The sequence below is a fragment of the Zootoca vivipara genome, chromosome 2, assembly GCF_963506605.1.
Source record: "Zootoca vivipara chromosome 2, rZooViv1.1, whole genome shotgun sequence".
NCBI classification, from domain to species: domain Eukaryota; kingdom Metazoa; phylum Chordata; class Lepidosauria; order Squamata; family Lacertidae; genus Zootoca; species Zootoca vivipara.
This window is the reverse complement of record NC_083277.1, coordinates 35,759,916-35,778,459: the sequence shown is the minus strand read 5'-3', so window position 1 is coordinate 35,778,459 and position 18,544 is coordinate 35,759,916. Positions and strand designations below refer to the sequence as shown.

Here is an 18,544-nt window from a genome sequence, read left to right as displayed (position 1 = left end):
GTTAACCACCAGCTGCAATGCCTTATAAACCCCATGTAGCACACAAACAGCACTTGGGCGAGATGTTAATGATTCTAATTTAGTGCTCGGGGTGGGGTGGGGAAACAAAAAGAAAAATTAAGCAGGGTTGTATACAGCCTGGAAGGTCTTCCATTTTCCCTTCTGTAAAGTCATTAGTTAACCTAAGTAAGCTAATTTATAAATCAATCCTTCGTTGAGTTTACGCCTCTGAACACTGCCCCCTCCCCCACAATCCATACTGCTTTTTTGAGTACCAAACAAGAGAGCTGGTGGCAGGGGGTGGCCACCAAGTTCAGTGCGAGTAGCCAACTCATTTTATTACTCAAGCACACAGTCCAATGCTATTCGGGGGGGGGGGGGATGAGAAAAGTCTGCACTTTATTTGGAGACTTGTGTTTCAAATCCGACATAAAGTAATTTGTAAGTAATTGAGTTAGCCATTGGCTTGTAATTCATAGCTGGAGACAAAAGGCTGGTCTCATTCAAGATTAACATTTGCAAAAAGGATGCTGAGAACTTTCAGTGCAGTTAATCTCTTTATGGAACAGAGCTTAGGAAAGAGAGAGATATATTCTCCAACAGGGAGCTTTTCCCTCTTGTAGCGTGACTTGCTCATAGGCAGCCAAGTTGGCCATTCACTGTTGTTGTTTTTTTAAGAGACCAGCTTTCAGGGGAGTTCAATTAATTTCCACCTTGGTCAGCACTTGCCTAATGAACAGCACAACTGTTAGGGTGTATATTAAACACCTCAGCAGGCTAAAGTATTGCCTGTTTGAAACATGCAACATAACCCACTTGTCCTTTACAATAGAAGATCTGTTCCCCAAATGTTTAAACAATATGCCCAGTGCAGTTACACAAGCAAAGTCTGCCAGCGTGAGACCTCTTGTGAATGATTAAGAACAATGTTCGTATAGCACAGCTATCAACCGGCACACCAAAGAAAAGCAGGTCATAAAACCGGGCCTGTGCAAATTTGCAGGGAGCTTTAAAATGTGGGTGTGTGCCTGAAATGTAGCACAAATGCATGTCTGGATGAGCCATAAAATGTTAACCGTTATCTATGTTAATTTTTTATTTTAAAAAGAAAGCTGCTTTATCCCAAGTCAGACGGTCAACTAGCTCAACATTGTCCATGCCAGCCTTCCCCATCCGACTGGTGCCCTTCCAGTTGTTCGCGATTACAATTCCACCATTGGCTACGCTGGCTGGGGTTGATGAAAGTAAAACCGAAAGCAAGTACAGTGAACAAGGTGAACAGTACACAAGCAGTCCTTCCTTCCTTCCTTCCTTCCTTCCTTCCTTCCTTCCTTCCTTCCTTCCTTCCTTCCTTCCTTCCTTCCTTCCTTCCCAGAAAGGAAATGCTGTAACCAGTGATAGATTAGGTGCAACAGCAGTCATTCCAATCCATATCTGGGCAACTTGTGGCATTTCCCCGTTTGGACAAACAGTCCATACAAACGTGGATGCAAATACTTCTAAATTGGGAATGGCTACCCAGCATGCCTCACTGAAGGTTACCATAGGCGTGTTCTTCCGCTCAGACAGAATGCTGCCATACATCTGCTAAACCAGCAGCACAACACAATCTTCTCATAACCCCTTGACCATCATTTGTCTATCAAGTAACTGAGGAAAAATTGCACAAGTTAAAGCGTACGCCGAACCAACTTGATTTTACCATATTGGGCTGGTGGGGAGAAGCTCATGAAAAGAAAAGTCTTTTCACTATTTTAGGCAATAGTTCCTTCAGTTATTTTATGAACTAATTTTCTTTTCTCCCCTCAGCATGGCCTGGGATAATGGGTGCTGTAGTCCACAAAAAAAGGGGGGGAGGCAAAGGAAGTTGAAAGTGGAGTCTGCAGCCTGTTTCACAGAGGTTATTTCCCTTTCCCAGGCCTGTGAGGGCACCAAATTGGCCACCCAGAGTTTAATCCATCACCTTACATTGAGGAAATGTCCTTATTTTTGGTGTACTCTGCCTCTTAAGCTGTTGAATCGTATCACTTTCACTTCCAAATCCCTCTTGGCATGTAGAACAGAGTTCTGGGAAACAGCTTAGAAATCAACTTAAGTCAGTTTGAAGGTGAACAAAAAATATTTTTAATTTAAAGTGTAGATATCACGGCACACAGCTGAATCAAATCTCGCTGGCTAAACCTGTTCCAGATATCTTGAATGTATTTTCATGTGTTCTCACAATTGTATCAAGTAAGCCAAGTCCAAATACTGGGCAAGGAAAGGAATGCTGGACCTGATTTGGGAACTTGTTAGGCTCCAGTCAGATGCTGCAGAAGATTATGCTATCAAAGCCGCCGATGGTTCAATAGTAGTATTTGTTTTTTCAAGTTGCAAACAATATGGTCTAATAATAATAATAATAATATATTATTTATACCCCGCCCATCTGGCTGGGTTTCCCCAGCCACTCATCTGCACAATATCTTTAAAACAGTATTATACCACTTTAAACAGTCATACTTTAAAGGGAAGTGTAATTTGTTAAGGGTGCTGAGAGTTTGTGGGGAGACCCTATTCCCCCCAAAGAGCTACCATTCTCAGAATGCTTTGACAATCACTCGTTTTCCCCAGGGAACTGTGGGAACTGTAGTTCTTTAAGGGGAATGGTGGGGAGAGTTTCTTTTAAGAAACAATACTTTACAGGATTATTTGGGGGAGCCCATGACTGCTTCAAGTGGCACTATAGTGCTTTAAATGCAGTTGGGGGCTAGATCTGAAGCATTATACTTTGGGTTACATGACATCATTCAGAAGTGCTGGATATGAAATGTTTAATTGCTATGCATGAGGGATAGAGTAGAGCACTTGACTGAATAAATGAGACCGATTCTGTGTGTGTCAAAAGTTATTCCCTCCTATGGAAACTAAAAATATCTAAACAGTCAACAAGAACCCAACATTTTAAGGATCACAGGAAAACATGGGAAAATGCAACCAAAACATAGATAAAACTCTAAACAAAGCATGTAAACTGTAAGCATTACATAAATGTACTGGAGTTAAAGGGCACTACTTGTTTTAACAATGATAGGATATCAAATTCCTGAGCTTCGCGTGCCTATATATAGAAGGAGAATAACAAAGGTATTTATTGTGGTCACAGAAACTTTATTGAGGGCTTAAATAACTTTGTCACCTCAAAGAAGCAATTAAAACTTGTTCCTAGTGACATGAAGAAAACCTCAGTGCTGTATTCAACTGAATTGCTCTGCTAGTGGAAGCCTTTGGAAGAATTCCTGCTACCTTAATGGGACTTTCCCAGTCTCCTCCTCTTCCTGTACATGCCCTGCGCCAGCTCCAATTATGCTCTGGAGGGCTGGGGGAACCCCCATTACACATTTAGGGGGTGCATGGGGGGAGGGGAGGGGGAGAAGGTTCCACTGCATGAGAAAAATCCTTGCACTGACAGAACCTCAGCCTTAGTGCTAAGTTAATACAACTCTAAAGGTGGCAGCCAACTAAGTTCTACTTAGAGTAGAATTAATGTACCTAAGTCAGCTATGTCCATTAACTTCAATGGGTCTACTCTGAGGAGAACTAGCATTAGCTCCGATCCTAAGTCCACTGCCCCCCACTTGAAGAAGGACTGGAGATCGGGTTCGAAATGACCATGTGCAAACATGCCTAATGACCACCTGAATCAAATCTATGAAATTTCAAGGGAAGAGAAGAGGTGAAGTAGTGACTCTGTGCCTTTGATCCATTGAAATGTTGAAGATTGCAAGACTTGCTCTTGTTCATTTTTAGAAACAAATATATATATATCCATACCCATATCTGAAGATACATGCCAGTGTTGTAGCAATCCATATTTGTACGAGCCTTCAAAGTAGAATTATTATCCTATCCAACTGTGCTACAGAGAAACGTAAACGGTTTGTGCATTTGGAAACCGAGGGTTGTGTCAAAATTGAAGAGGTTTTAGAACATAAGAGCAGGCCTGCTAGTGCTCATCTAGCCAAGCACTCCATTATTATTATTTTTAATTATTATTATTATTAATTTATACAGTGGCCAACCAGGTGCCCATGGGAAGCTTACAGGCAGAACCTGAACAGCAGGTTCACATTTGCAGTATTTGGGAAAATAATCTTTTACTTTCCACCTCACAAAACTGGCCACCAATTACCCCAAATAAGATTTGCAGAGACCTCCTCATAATACGCAATGAGTAAGCAGAGATCAAGACTCCTGCCAGGTGGGGGACATTTGTGATTTATTATTATAGATTCTTGGGCTACCTAACTCAGCTGTCATTATCCATTGAACCATCTTACGCATTACACAGTCAGTCCCAGAGCACCGTATTGGTTACCAGGAGGACTGGGCCAATCCCAGACCACTTTGTCCGTGTGTCTTGCCCTCTTTTCAAGAGCAACAGATATATTTTGGGACTGAGGCATGCTGCAGGAGATTGACAGGTTTCCCAAGAATTCCAGTTTCATTCCTTTCGTGTGACAAAGAACTTTTACAAACAGGGAGGTTTGAGGTGAACTGTAACTTTAGAAGGTCACTCAAGGCAACTCCAGGATACTTGCTTACATAAGGCACTTCTTATTGCCCTCTGTCTGTTCTTGAGCATCTCCATCTCTTCGTGCTAGTCAAGGATAGACAACATACTAGGCCATGGTGAAAACGTCTGGCCTTGGAAGTCCGGGCCATTTATATGAATGGTTTAGCAGAGAAAGCAATTAATGTCTTCTAAACTTCTAGGTGTAAAGATTTATAAACGTCTACTCTGTTATGTATGCAATGGTTAGATTGTCAGACCAGAACCTAGGAGACCAGGGTTCAAATTCCCGCTTGGCCATGAAGCTCACTAGTTGACCTTGGGCCTCTCAACCTAGCCTACATGACAGGATTGTTGAGGGGATTAAATGAGGAGGAGGTAGAACAATCTACACCACACTGAGCTCCTTAAGGAAACGGTGAGATATAAATGCAATAAATAAATGTTATGTATCTTAAAAGGTAAAGGTAAAGGGACCCCTAACCATTAGGTCCAGTCGTGACCAACTCTGGGGTTGCGGCGCTCATCTCGCATTATTGGCTGAGGGAGCCGGCATACAGCTTCCGGGTCACGTGGCCAGCATGACAAAGCCGCTTCTGGCGAACCAGAGCAGCACACGGAAACGCCATTTACCTTCCCACTGGAGCGGTACCTATTTATCTACTTGCACTTTGACGTGCTTTTGAACTGCTAGGTTGGCAGGAGCTGGGACCAAGCAACAGGAGCTCACACCGTCACAGGGATTCAAACCGCTGACCTGATCGGCAAGCCCTAGGCTCTGTGGTTTAACCCACAGCGTCACCTGCGTCCCTTGTTATGTATCTTACTATATAATAAAAATTGTAAAGCTGTCATCAAGTTGCAGTTCATGTGGCCACCTACTGGACAGCAGGTGGGCAGCGCAGTCAGTCAGGCAAGTGAGTGAGTGATCAGACAGCCCGGCTTGTTCCTCTGCGAGCTGCCTCAGCCGCGGTTTGGCTGAGCTGTAAGCGGGGGAAGGGTTGCCTGAGCAGGTGAGCAAACAAGCTGCCAAGGCTGGTGAAAAAGAGGTAAAGTGGAGGTGGACGGAGCTGTGCAGGTGAGCAGGATCGGATCAGTGTGGTGTGGACTTTTCAACCTGTCCTGCGCTTCTCCTATTGCTGCCTCCACTGGCATAGGGACGGGGAATGAAGGGGAGAAAATATTTCTCCTCTTTATCCACCACCCCTTCTCCCACTGCTACTGGAGAAAATAGCCTACATTTTCTGGCTTCCCACAGCAGTGCAGTGGGTCTTAAGGAAGGCAAGAAACATGGGGTTTGGGTGATCTGCAAGGCGAAGGGCGATCCCTCTCCTCCTTCTCCAAGGTGCAATTTTGTGGGGTCTTCCGATCTTCCAGAGCTAGTGTGGGGCATGTGCAGGAGGAGAGGGGAGAATGCCCCATTGTGTCAGCAGGAGCACCGAGTTAGTTGAATTCAGCTCTTAGTATTTACTCAACCTCTTGAAAACTAGACCACTGAAGGTGGAAAACTCCTCCTCTTGTATCTTACGCCCTCAAATAGCCGGCTGAACCAAACACCACATATTAATCACATGGGCTTTGAAATTAATACAGTACTGAATTCCATGTTGTTCAGCGGATTAATTTGGGAGGGAAAATTCAAAGGCCTCGCGCCATATATAATGAGGAAAAGCACACCGTTCTTCAGACCCCCCCCCCCCCAGAATGCACAACATACATAGCCAATAAAGAGCCATTCATTCCTACTAGATTTTTCAGCACTAAATATTTCAAACGAATGTGCTGCCTCAACATTATTTACTAATCAAGAAACAAGCAGCAGACATATCTTTCTGGTAAAAAATATTTGGTGCTTTCTTAAGTTTTCCCTCCTTCACAACAGCAAAAATGGTCCCAGGAGGAAGAAAAATAAATTGCTTAGGTGAGATATCATTGCAACTCATTCTCTATGCAGGAGATTTTGAAATTCCACAGATCTGAGCTTCTAGTTCCATGTATTAACCGTGATTAAAAACAGTCCAAGACTTCAGGACTTGATTCAAAATTCATCTGTCTTCAAGTTTCTCACAGCAGCTGCTTCAAAAGTCTTGGTTATGACCTACAAAACCCTATAACATGGGTAGGCAAACTAAGGCCTGGGGGCCGGATCCAGCCCAATCGCCTTCTAATTTCGGCCCCCGGACGGTCTGGGAATCAGCGTGTTTTTACATGAGTAGAATGTGTCCTTTTATTTAAAATGAATCTCTGGGTTATTTGTGGGGCCTGCCTGGTGTTTTTACACGAGTAGAATGTGTGCTTTTATTTAAAATGCATCTCTGGGTTATTTGTGGGGCATAGGAATTTGTTCACCCCCCCCAAAAAAATATAGTCTGGCCCCCCACAAGGTCTGAGGGAAAGGTTTGCTGAAAAGGTTTGCTGACCCCTGTCCTATATGGTTTGGGTCTTGGCTATCTGAAAGACCCTATCTCCCTATATGAGCCTGCCTGGGCTTTGAGATCTTCTAAGGAGGCCTTTCTTTCAGTCCCAACACCTTCACAGGCATATTCGGTGAGAAAATGAGAGAGTGCCTTCTAGGTGGCTTCTCCCAGATAATGGAACTCTCACAGAAAGCTAGGCTGGCCTCCTTTCTTGCTTTCCTTTCACTGACAGGCAAATACCTTTTTGTTCTGACAGCCTTTGGCCACTGACTGACTGTTGTGGCAGGGTCTTCTGAGGGTGGGCATTGCATGTGTGTGTGTTTTTTAATGCTTTAAAGCATTTTCAGTGCTGTTTTAATCGGGTTACCTGCATGGTGTGTTTTTAGGTGTATCTGTTTTAATGTAGGTGGCAAACCCACCTTGTGTGCTGCACTATCTTTTTTCTTTTCTTTTGTGCTCTATCTTTCTTCTTTTTCTCTTTTTTTTAGAATTTAATGGGATTATATAGAAATAGTTGGGGGGACTCCAACCTGTATCTCTCCTTGTCATCCTAGGGCCTCTTGGTGGCAGGGGGAGGCTCTGGGGGAAGGGAGGGGCAGTGAGGACAAACCCATCTATAAAATGGACTACATTTGACTCTCATCGTCCACGGGATTTCCTTGTGGCAGAAGGTGTCTGGTGGGGGGAGGGAGAGAATGTAGATAGATATGTTCTGTATGTCTTTGTTTTTTGTGTTATTATATAAAACCAATAAAAATTATTTCAAAAAAAGAAGAAAGAAAGGCAGGATATAAAATAAATACGTTAGGAAAATGTGAGAAAAGGGGGTTCAGGGTCAGGGGAAAGGGACACACAGTGGTCATGCTAGATCCTTTAGCAGCTATTGAAACCCTGTGTGTTTTGGAAAGTTTCAAGTAGTCCTTACATACAATTAGGTGAGTGATCTTACCAGCTTCTGAGTCAGTCCAGGTGGAGCCCATTCGTATGTAATAGTGTTAAATGTTGGATCCTTCCGAGACACGATAGGATTAGTGATAATCATACGGTTCCTTTTATAGATGCGAACACTATCACCTCCTTTCACCCGGGCAGTTAGCGAAGAATATTTCGAATCGGAGAGCAAGCGGCCAATTTTCCGATCATCTTCTGCATCGGAGCCCAGACTGTGATCTTCCTGGCTGCATTTACATGACTTGCATATTTTCCTGTGGGAGACAAAATGAGGTCACCCTTTGATATAAGCTGAACCCCAAATAGGCATGTGCTCTTTTGGAGGCTCAGGAATGAACTTTCAAAAACACTGAAGGTTATATATTGAAATGGATCATGGCGTAGGACAAAAGACCTTTGTTGGCAAGAACTCAATTTGTAAGCTGCAGACTAATGGAATTTGCCATGGTGTGGAATATAGAACTGTAAAAACCCACACTGCAGAGACCCTGGAGAATAGGCCTCAGGGCACAATGACCAAGTGTTACTTCTAAGCTGCTGTGAATGCAGCTAGTAAGTTACACGATTTTGGAAAGAATCACCTGAGAGATGAGGACATGAGTCTCCCTGCTTTGTTTATTTAATGTACCATATTTATATCCATCCTTTCTTCCAAATTGGAAAAGAACATCCGAGTCTTCAATATCCATGTACAAACCCAATCTTATCATGCAAGGTACATTATTTTCTAATATTTTATATAAGAACACATTCACAATTTGTCCCCTACCCTGATTCCAAAGCTAAACATATGATTTCAAGGTATTTGGATTCAAGCAGCAAAGCCGTTTTTGAGTGCATTGCCTTGGCAGCTAGGTTTAAAGGCATCCGATATATGTAAATAGCTTATTGCAGAGTTGCACAGGAAATATGGGCGTAAGATTCTTTGAAGTCAAGACATAAAATAAAATAATAAAAAGATTGTGGAAATTTCAGTTTATAAGATGGGGTGGGGGAAACGGAACATAATAAATAATAATAATAATAATAATAATAATAATAATAATAATAATAATAATAATTTATTATTTATACCCCGCCCATCTGGCTGGGTTTCCCCAGCCACTCTGGGCGGCTTCCAACAGAATAATAAAATAATCGATTAAAGATCAAAAGCCTCTCTAAACAGGGCTGCTTTCAGATGTCTTCTAAAAATCTGGTAGCTGTTTTTCTCTTTGATATCTGATGGAAGGGCGTTCCACAGGGTGGGTGCCACCACTGAGAAGGCCCTCTGCCTGGTTCCCTGCAACTTGGCTTCTCGCAACGAGGGAACCGCCAGAAGGCCCTCGGCACTGGACCTCAGTGTCCAGGCAGAACGATGGGGTGGAGACACTCCTTTAGGTATACTGGACCGAGGCCATTTAGGGCTTTAAAGGTCAGCACCAACACTTTGAATTGTGCTAGGAAACATACGAGAGGCTTGGCTGCAAATGGATAAGATTAAGCTGTAAATTCCTAATTGAGGAAAATATAATAATATTGTTACTCTGCTCTTAAATATTTCTCCTTCTTTACTGGAAGACTGCAATGGGGGAATGAGGGTAGTTCAGAGCTCTATGGCATGAATGGGTTTGTCAGTGTATCACTGCAACATATCCTAGGATGAGGTAAGATCAAAACATAGAGACTTGAATGTAGGTTATGTCAAACAAAGGACCCCCCCCCACCAAAATACACCCTGTTCTGATATCTATAGCATAGCTGCCAAGTTATCCCTTTTTTTAAGGGAAATTCCATTCTGCTGAATAGGCTTCCTCACGAGAAAGGGGAAAACTTGGCAGCTATGATCTATAGGCCTCTCGAGTCTCTTTGCCATTTTCCCCTGCCCCAGCTTCTTAAGAATATAAAGCATGGAAATTGTTATTTTTGGGAGCAAGGTTATATTTGGCAACAGAGCCTATTGGATGGAACTCTTATTTGTTCCAACAGGCCTTTGGGGCATATAAGAGGAAAGTCACAGGCTTCCCTTGATCTACAGTATGTGACTGGGCCACTATATGCAGCTTAGGATCTTTGGAAGCATGAAGTGGCTTAGAAATACTTTTAAATAAAAAAATTAACCCACTTGCTTTTGTTCATGCATTTCTATAATTTAATGCCTGCTGTGCTTTGTACTATGCCTTAACTTTGCTTTTAACGCTGTATATTTGTTCTTAGCTGCTCTGGGCTCTTGTGAGATGAAGGGTAGGACAGAAGAAATAAAAACAGCAACTTGTTTGCATTCACAGTACACGATTGATTCTAAAACAAAGGCAAAACACCATCCCCACAATATAAAACCATCATCTACAATATGTCTAAGCATACAAGTACACCTGTCGAGGGTATGCTCTGCGGCATAGTGCTGCATAGTCTGGGCAACGAGTCCCATATATTAAAAGCATGTCACAGGTCTGCCATCAGAAGACTGTCTCCATTTTAAGTTAGTTCCCATCTCTGCAATAGCAGCATTTCTGATCCCTCACAGTGATGTGATCACATAAGTAGGTTTCTCTGCTCCTTATCACTGGGCGACACTGGAAGCGGCTGAGCAAGACACACAGTGAGGTCCACAACGCAACACTACACATTGTGGAGAAAGGAGAACCTTGATACGGGAATGCAGTTTGGAGTATCAGATCCACAAGATGCACTGTGTGTTCTTTCCTCTTTACAGTGAGGCAGTTTAGCTAGAATCTCTCAGCTGCGTTGACGTAAAAATAAGACAGGAGCGCTTGTAGAACATATCCTCTTTCCACACTTCTGCCATTGTATTCAAAGTGAGTGTCTTTGTTTTATTTCCTTCTCTCCTCTAAAATATTCTTATTCTTAATACCCTGGTAAAGCAGTAAACAGTCTGCTGCTGTAGGGTTAGAGGGCCTATTCAGATGGTCCAACCCCAGAGACCTATGGGGTCTAAGGGATTCTGAAAGCTCTGGGGGATTTGCACATAACCAGTGCTGACAACTCTGAGGCCTGAGTCTTTCTATGGAATAGAGAAGCATAGTGGGCCATTGACACAACGGCCCCAAGTGCTCCCCTTTGGTTCCTTGAAGCTTAAGCAATCCCCTCATTTACTAGGGAGCTCTGGGCAATGAAGCGGGTATGGAAGCAGCTGAAATGCAAAGTGGTAGGAAGGGTGAGTGAACAGAGGCATAGCAAGCCCAGGTGGTACCCGGTGTGGATTTTTTTTTGTCAACCCCCAATGTGGCTCTGACGAAAAGTGAAAAACATGAATTGCAAAAAACCTAGAGCTTACAGAACAAAACCGACTTCAGATATGAAATCAGCATTGAAAGAACATATAAGAACAGTTGAAAAATCCCATGCAACAGAAAATTTTTTTAAAAAAATGTTCCCCAGTTTGGGGGCGGGGTGCTGAGTCTCACACACCCCTCCAGGGTGGCGCCCGGGGTGAACCGCCCCCATTGCCCCCCCTTGCTACACCACTGTGAGTGAACACACATAATAGCACATAAAGATATATTCAATCAGATACTCAAAATCTTAAAGTAAGGGTGAAAAGAGATTTAAGGGCAACGCAACAGAAATGCTTTCAAATCTATATGTATGCAAAATACACACTAATTGAGGGAAATTACTGAACTGCAGGGAGTTGCATGGGATGGGGAGGTGTAAAGTCAGCAAATGTCACCTCTTATGCTACTGGACGCCTTTGTTGTATCAAGAACTGCTCTGCAAGTGGAAAGGTGGTGTTGAATTTTCATCCATTATCTGCAAGACACCCAAGGCCTTCCTCGTAGCAGGACCGCCCCACCCATGAGGCAAGGTGAGATGACTGCCTCAGACAGAAGGATTGACATGGGGAGCAGATCTTGACGTCAGTCTTTATTCCCCACTTGTTCATGATGTAGTTATTCACTTGCCCCTTATTCCCTGGTGGGGGAGGCATCATTTTGGGTTTTTTCCTGAGGCACCAAAAAGTATTGGGCCAGCCCTGCTGCCTAGTTTTTATAAGCATCCATCTCTCCCTTTGGAATTATACAAACCAAGGTCATTCTAGCCTCTAGAGGAACATTTACAGTTGATGTCCCCAATTATCCACTAATGAGTTAGATGCAATGTTCCGGGATGGAGTCCATTTGAAGAGATTCTTCAAAAGCTATGCTTTGTGTGGAACCACAATAAGAATACGAACCCAGCTCAGATTTCAAACAAAAGAGACAGTGAACACGCAAATAGATTTTCGGCGCTGATAAAAAGAGTAATTTTCGGGAAATAATTTCAAGAGCCTTTCCCGAGCCAAACAACAAATGACATTGCTGTGCCCAATAGGAGGAAAGTGAATGGAATATACTTAATAGTTTGCTAAATAGTCCCCATCTTGATAGCAAATAAGGAGAACAGTTTATTAAACTGTGTTGAAATAATTATATCTGGAACCCAGTCTCTCGCAGATGTAGGGAAAGGTATTAAAGTGCATAAATCCACATGCAGCGTAAAAGGATGCTGGATGGTAAGTCAAGTATAATTACTTGGGCATCTTGCCCTCTTCCCCCTGTTGTGCACATAAAAGCCAATCGTGTGGTTGCTCTTCTCCAATTGGCCGATGCCACAGAAGAATGTCTGTTTTCAACCGGCCTTGCCAAAGTTCAATTCAGAAGGAGTACCACTGTATATGAAAAGAATGAACAGGGCTGGTGGTGCTGTTATTTGCCAAGGTAGGGATATGGAGGGTGAAGCTTAGAGGAGCTCCAGATCTGTGGTGGCATGATGCAGGTACTGCTGGAGCTTCCATGACCACATTGCCATCTTGCCTTGTCCCATTGTCATCCTGGCAAGTAGCAGGGGAAGGGAGTGCTGATGCTTCGCTGCCAACCAACTTACTGGACCTCACTAAAATCAATCTGCTTGAGGAGTTGGGCTCTTCTCCTTCAACAATGTCTCTAGAAATGCACCTAAATATTGAGTTGTCATTTAATGTGCAGCCTGTCATGATGGTGGCAATCATTTTGAAGCTTGACTAACATATTACAGGACAAGATATTACAGAATGCTGCAAATATTATAGGATCTAAGTCTCTAACCTGACTGGCAGTGGTCTCAGGTTGGGTTCTTTGCGAGCCTATTGGTTAGAGACCGCTTTCATGTATTGGTCGTATAGATTGCTGGCTTTATATATTGATCTATGTATTTTAATAGATTGCCTCGGAAACCCTTGGGTCAAAGGGTGGAATGGATCTCAGGAAACGTCAGGAACTGACCCCCGGGAACCTTGCGCATGTGTTCTCCAACTCTGCTCTAGTCACAATACTATGATTATCCCCAAGTAGCTAAAGCGTTTGGGAAGAAAAGATGCAACCCAGACAGCAGCAGATTTATAGCATACTTGGCATGGGAACTTGGATCCAAGCTGTCTTAAAATTTTATATTCCTTTGCTTTGCAGATCATAAGCCAGAGACTATATTCTTTCAGATTTTATATATTTGCAGACCATTGCATTAACAGCAGGTAACACCATCACGGTTCTTAAAAAGTGTTTCCTGGCTTCACAGTAGTCTTAATGTAAGGAAAGCAGAGTATGTGTTTTTTTGTGGGTAGGATGATATATTGACACTATTGCTTGTAGCAAATGGAATCAATATCCCAACAGCTCTAATCCAGATCACTCCTTTTAAAAGCTTTTCTGAAATCACATCTCAAAAGTAGTACACATGGTAAAAAAAAGAAAGAAAGATTTTTGATGAAATGAAGTTCGTCTTTTTTCAATGATACATCACTTGTAGTTAAGGCAAATATTTGGCACTAGATCTTCTATGGTTTCTTGCGCAGAGCAGAATTTGGAAGAAGCTATACTCAAGGAAGTCTGAGTAGATGCTAAAGGGAAAAGCCAGAGAAAACTAGCATCTTTAAAACCTCTCTGTATTATGATGCTCTATCGTACTAAAAGGTAAAGGTGAAGGACCCCTGGACAGTTAAGTACAGTCAAAAGTGACTATGAGGTTGTGGCACTCATCTCACTTTCAAGCCAAGGGAGCCGGCGTTTCTCCACAGACAGCTTTCCGGGTCATGTGGCCAGCATGATTAAACCGCTTCTGGTGCAACGGAACACTGACGGAAACCAGAGTGCATGGAAACGCTGTTTACCTTTCAGCCACAGTGGTATCTATTTATCTACTTGCACTGGCTGCAGTACAGAATAATCAGATTGCTCCCCACCCAGAAGAGTGGAATGTGGTTGACAGTACTTAAAAGAGGACCAAAATAAATACCATATTTACTCAAGTCTAATGCACCATTGAATCTAACGCGCACCTCAGTTTTCAGAACCTTGAAATCAAAAAAGGATTTCCTAGGAAATGTAAATGCGCCATGGAATATAATGTGCACTTTAACTTTTGCAACATAATTTGGCCAAAAAAGATGAGCATTGGATTTGAGTAAATATCTATATATATAAAAATGTAAAAGGGGCTAGTGTGTTGGTCTCCACCTCTCACCAAAACCGCCTGACCAATGCCAATGAAATTTGGACACAACGTCGCATGCGAATAAGTGAGTGTCCACATACCATTTCCATACATAGTTGACACCCCAGTGCAAGGTAAAACCCCATTTTGTGGACCTCAAAACTCAGACAGCAGACACTGCCAGGCATGCTGGGAAATAGAACCCAGAAGCTTTATCTCCAAGGGCGGGACAGAGTGCATCCTGGGAAACAGAAGGCCAAACCTGCGTCTCAGCAACCAATATGCTATAACTGCCAGAATGGCCATTCCTCCACAAAGGGCCACACTGGGATCCTGCCCCTAGCCACCCACGTCCCAACGTCAGCTCAGGTTTGCAGGGAACGGAGCTGGGGACTCGCCTGCATTGCGGCTGGGGGCAGGACGGGGATGGGATAGCTCAGGTATGCAGGGAACGAAGGTAGGGACTCGTCTGCATTGCGGCTGGGGGCAGGACGGGGACGGGATAGCTCAGGTTTGCAGGGAACAGAACTGGGGACCCACGGCAACGCGTGGCAGGGCCAGCTAGTGGTAAATAAAAGTCCCTGAATATATTTGATGTGAGGAGAAGGAATACTCTCCCAGTGTGAGTTCAAGACATGAATATAGCGCAATAATAATATTAAAAAATGGGGAAGGAGGGGAGAAATCCAGCAATTTTTTTGCATAAAGAAGAGAGAAGTACAATGCACAGATGGAGGAATCGTAAAGTGGGTCCAGATTTGAGCAATGCTTTCATTGCCAGCCTGCTGCAAAATGATGTCCTAATTGTGGGAGAATGCCTATCTGCGACTGAGTAAGATTAAAAAGCAGGCAGGAAGGGCTGCTGCATTTTTATGTGTGTCTTGGATCACTGGTCTTAAAATGTTTTCCCACCAAAACCAAAACAGACCAGATTCACTACATGCCTGATAGCTTATGCGAACGCTGGCCGAGCAGATATATCAAAAGGCCTGACTATTTGCATTCAAACGGGTCACTTGAGTCTTTCCAAACTGTTCCCTTGGGAGTGGAGACTTCAAGGAATATGGCATTTTTAAAAGATGACATCACCGCTGAAAGAATGGTGTCCTTTGACTGGAATGGAAGGGCCAAGAGAGTCAGGGACACAATTATATAGGCTGACCTTTTGATGGGGAACAAAAGCAGCAAGCTAAAGATTAACCAGCTGAGACTCTCAATTCTACATGTCTGAAAAACTGAAGGAACTTTGGTGTAACTCATTTTAACAGCTGAGCAATATTTGCACAGTCTTCTCAGTTGAGTTTTAATTTGGTGCCAGCAATGGCTTAGTAAAGGTCAATAAAGAGGGCTTTCTAAGCAGGCTTGCTTCTAGAAGAAGAAGAAGAAGAAGAAGAAGAAGAAGAAAGAAGTAGTAGCAGTTTGGATTTGATATCCTGCTTTATCACTACCCTAAGGAGTCTCAAAGCAGCTCACAATCTCCTTTCCCTTCCTCTCCCACAACAAACACTCTGTGAGACTTCATAGAAGTGTGACTAGCCCAAGGTCACCCAGCAGCTGCATGTAGAGGAGCAACTGCTTCCTAGCATCCTAACTCCATCATCTATATAGGAAGTGAACAGTGCTGGGCTACCTTTCAACATTATTATAAGAATTACTGAGTGTATGCAAAACTCACTTGAGTGCTTGTGAAATGAAAGTCTGGCTGCTTTTGAGGGAGGGGGGGGAGTGCTTTGCATCTTTTTTTTTGTATCCATGGCAACCTCCATGTTAATGTAACTGTAAAATCACAATGAAAATCAGCAACAAAACCATTATTGATCCTATTGGGTGCAGGTCTTTCTATCTACTGCAAAGCACCAAAAGCATTTAGTCTGATCACAGCTGCACAAAATCAGAAGACAAGTCTGAACATGAACAACAACAAAAGTGGAAAGGCAGAACCAAGAATTAAAGGCATTACCTCCAAGAATGTGGCTCAAAGCCACTGCACATCCCTCTACATCTTAAACATGGCACACCTCTTCCTGATGGTTGCTGGCTGATGGACACCTGAAAAACAAAGAAGATGCTGTTATTTTCATTGCTGATTCCAGGGCGGCATAAAATCAATGGATAAGAAAATGTGCATGAGGCCAGGCAATCCCCATTTCTTTGATGCACTGGTCCATGAAGAGCAAAGAATGGAGCAGACATTAAGAAGGTCATATCCCTCCATACTTTGAGGCTACATTCATGCAACAAAACCAGAGCAGATGATGTTCTGGGTACATCCTCAGACTGAACCGCCGTACTTGTCTTTTCTTGACCTACACTCTTGTGCAAATTAATTGAAACAAACAATGTAGTTTATTGTACATTAGTAATGGATATGACCTCCGCTATTTTTAAGCAGCATTTGAACACGGTTTGGCATGGAGTCTACTAGTTTTGAACAGTCACTGTTGATTTCTGGATCCCTGAACCACACTTGAATCACCTTCTCCATACAGCACGGAGACAACTTTTCCATATAGCCCACAAATTCTCAATGGGATTTACGTCCGGGGAATTCCCTGGCCAATCAAGTACCTGTTTTTTGCTGCTCTGTCATGAATTTCTTCACCACTTTCGATGTGTGACAGGGGATAAAACTTTGTTCCATTAGGGCCATATATTAACTGGATTGAAATATTTGTTAGAATGCCGCTAACTACAAGGCAGATGTTTACATGTCACAAATGGAAAGAGATGGACTGTACTCCAGCATAGCATTCCGTAGCTCAGCTCTGCATTTGCAAAGTCCCAGGTTCAATCCCTAGCATTTCCAGATAGGGGTGAGAGAAACGTCTGCCTGAAATCATGGAGAAGTGATGTCAGTCGATAATCCCGTGTTAGGTGGACCAACGGTCTGAGTCAGTATAAGGCAGCTTCCTATGCTACTGTTCTATAGACTTTGCCAGATTGAATGTGCAGAAAAGGAAACAGAGATATACAGAATGCAGAGGCTTAAAGTGAGTAGCTTGTGTTAAGGTTTTAATTCTGCAGTGCTCATGCCATATGTCTTCACATAGTTATGGGCACAGAGGCCCAGATTTTCTTGGAAGTCATGCTTTGCGATTTGAACATCTCTTCCAAAATATGTGGGCAAGTGCTAGGAAAGGGAAGGTGCTCTTCATTTGCTATTAATAAAAACAACACAGCTTGTTTCAAGCATCGAAAATAGATCCCAGAGACTAAGCCCTGTATCATATTAAGCTCTGTAACCACATGAATGTGTTAACCTTGGCAAACCAGTGATCACAGCTCCATAGAATGAGAAGCAGCTAGGACGGGATGGGTCAACCAACAAGGAACAACTCAGTTATGATAATGGCAAACGACAGGGATTATTCCAGAAGAGGAATGGCATTAAGAATGCTGATTGGTGCTCTCTAAACAATGGCCAGCACTTTTTCTAGATGTCCTCATACCCATGTCCTCATTTCTGGCTCTAAAATGTAAAGATTAATTGGATAGATCAAGACCGTAAGCTAGCCAAGTGTCCAAAGCGCATTTATACTTAGAAAGGAACTGAGCAGCCATCTTTCACTGTGATAAGATACTTGCTTAAAGTATGAGATGATAAATGACACATTTAAAGCTATAATATATTGGTAAGAGGTTAAGATAAAGAAACACAGTGCTGCCTTAGTTCTGGTTGTTGAAGAATTTGTTTTGCTGCAAGATAAACAAGGAAACAAACTGAACATTCATGAGATTGCAATACACTGGTGACTTGATATCCAAGCTCATTTTTATAGGTGCTCTGTACCCAGAAAGACCTAAGAGTTATTTTGAGAATGTGGTCCTAGTTTCCACATCTTTGCTGCTATACTTTGTAGATGGTTTCCATGGTGAAAAATAAAAAAGTGTCCTAGGAGGAAGGAAAGGGGGGGGGGAGATTGCTGCAATCTTGCTCTGCTGTTCATTCATGAGGGAAGGCCTATTGAGAAAAGAACCTATAAAAATAAATTCAAATGTAGTGTTGGTCTTTTAAAAACGTGAAGAACAGAGAACACTTACAAGTTTATGTGGCACAAATACTCCAATAATTGTGCTCAAAAACGTAACAAATTCCTGCCTTTAATCTTCAGAAAATGATCCAGTGTGACTCTGTATTTAAAGAAGGGGAAAAAATGTACTGGTGGAGCCAAAA

At 42.8% G+C, this 18,544-nt stretch overlaps 1 protein-coding gene across 1 annotated transcript in view; it reads right to left on the bottom strand.

Annotated features, from left to right (window-relative positions):
• Positions 1-18,544, bottom strand: part of LMCD1 (LIM and cysteine rich domains 1) — a 55,099-nt gene that overhangs the window by 15,121 nt on the left and 21,434 nt on the right. Inside the window, exons 2-3 of the mRNA XM_035106584.2 lie at positions 16,331-16,419; positions 7,919-8,174 (exon numbers count right to left, since the gene is read on the bottom strand). Of these exons, the coding sequence (XP_034962475.2) occupies positions 7,919-8,174; positions 16,331-16,419 (345 nt within the window). The remainder of the gene's footprint in view (positions 1-7,918; positions 8,175-16,330; positions 16,420-18,544) is intronic.